Source organism: Mesitornis unicolor, unplaced genomic scaffold, assembly GCF_000695765.1.
Source record: "Mesitornis unicolor isolate BGI_N332 unplaced genomic scaffold, ASM69576v1 scaffold22, whole genome shotgun sequence".
Classification (NCBI taxonomy): Eukaryota; Metazoa; Chordata; class Aves; order Mesitornithiformes; family Mesitornithidae; genus Mesitornis; species Mesitornis unicolor.
Genome location: NW_010166870.1, coordinates 32,678 through 34,083, shown reverse-complemented (window position 1 = coordinate 34,083; position 1,406 = coordinate 32,678). Strand labels below are relative to the sequence as shown.

General features: G+C 45.9%; 1 protein-coding gene across 1 annotated transcript in view; it reads left to right on the top strand.

Moving 5' to 3' along the window:
* The first annotated feature begins 263 nt into the window (after positions 1–263).
* LOC104548923 (RNA-directed DNA polymerase from mobile element jockey-like) overlaps positions 264–1,406 on the top strand; it is a 2,068-nt gene continuing 925 nt past the window's right edge. Inside the window, 1 exon segment of the mRNA XM_010195091.1 lies at positions 264–396. Within this exon segment, the coding sequence (XP_010193393.1) occupies positions 264–396 (133 nt within the window).

Here is a 1,406-nt window from a genome sequence, read left to right as displayed (position 1 = left end):
AAAGGCATACACCTGCCTCCAAAGGTGTGTTGGGACTGACACTCGCATGCTGGAACATTAGAACCATGGTTGATACTGCAGATAGCAGACGTCTTGTGCGCTAGGTGGCCTAACCAAAGCTCATCTCCACTCTTCACCCAGCTGGCTAACCACAGCCAACAGGCATCTTCTGATGTGGTCAAACAAACACAAAGAGACAAAGGCATACACCTGCCTCCAAAGGTGTGTTGGGACTGACACTCGCATGCTGGAACATTAGAACCATGGTTGATACTGCAGATAGCAGACGTCTTGTGCGCTGTTCTGCTCTAATTGCCCACGAACTATCACGACTCCTCGACACTGCTGCTCTCAGTGAAGTTCATCTCCATGAGGAAGACAGCCTCAAAGAACATGGTGCTGGCTATACACTTTATTGGTCAGGCAAACCCCAAACCGAAAGTCACCTCTCAGGAGTTGGTTTCATGATTAAAAACTCCATCTCCTCCAAACTTGAAAAACAGGTCATTTCAATTGCATCATCTCCCTACGCCCCCCACTACACATCAAGCAATATGTTGTTCTGTTCAGCATGTATACCCCAACTCTCCAAGCTGACCCTGTGGAAAAGGACAAATTCTACACCAACCTGCATCCAAAAGGTTCCTGCAGATAAGATCATAATCCTCGGTGATTTCAACACCAGAGTAGGAAAGAACTCTGAAGCCTGGAAAGGAGTACTAGGCAAGCATGGTGTTGGAAACTGCAATGACAATGGCCGCCTCTTGCTAGAGTTTTGTGCAGAGTAGCTGCTCACCATCACCAACACTATCGTTCAGCAGAAAGACAGCTTGAAGACAACCTGGATGCATCCTTGATCCAAGTGATGGCACCTCACTGACTATGTCTTAGTGCGCCAGAGAAATGTTCGCGGTGTCCGTCATACCTGATGACTAGTGCAGAATGTCAAACAGACCACCGCCTTGTGCAATGCAAACTTAACCTCCACTTTAAGCCTAAACCTAAGAGGGGTGGCATTCCAAGGAGGAGGCTCCAAGTTAACAATCTTTAAACAGCTAGAGTGAGAGACAACTTCCAGACAAATCTTCAAACTAGAATTGAAGACCATCCAATAGATCCCTCTCCTGAAGCACTTTGGCAATATATTAAAAATAGCATCCTCCAGTCTTCTGAAGAATCCTTAGGGTTCTCCTTCAAGAAAAACAAAGATTGGTTTGATGAAAACAACCAAGAGATCCAGGAATTGTTGACAAAGAAGAGAACTGCTCATCAAGCACACCTTGCTCAGCTGTCTTGTCATGTAAGAAAAGCAGCCTTTCGTCTTGCATGCAGTGAGCTCCAACAGAAACTTTGAGACATCCAGAACAAGTGGTGGATCAACCTAGCAGAAAAGACTCAACTATGCG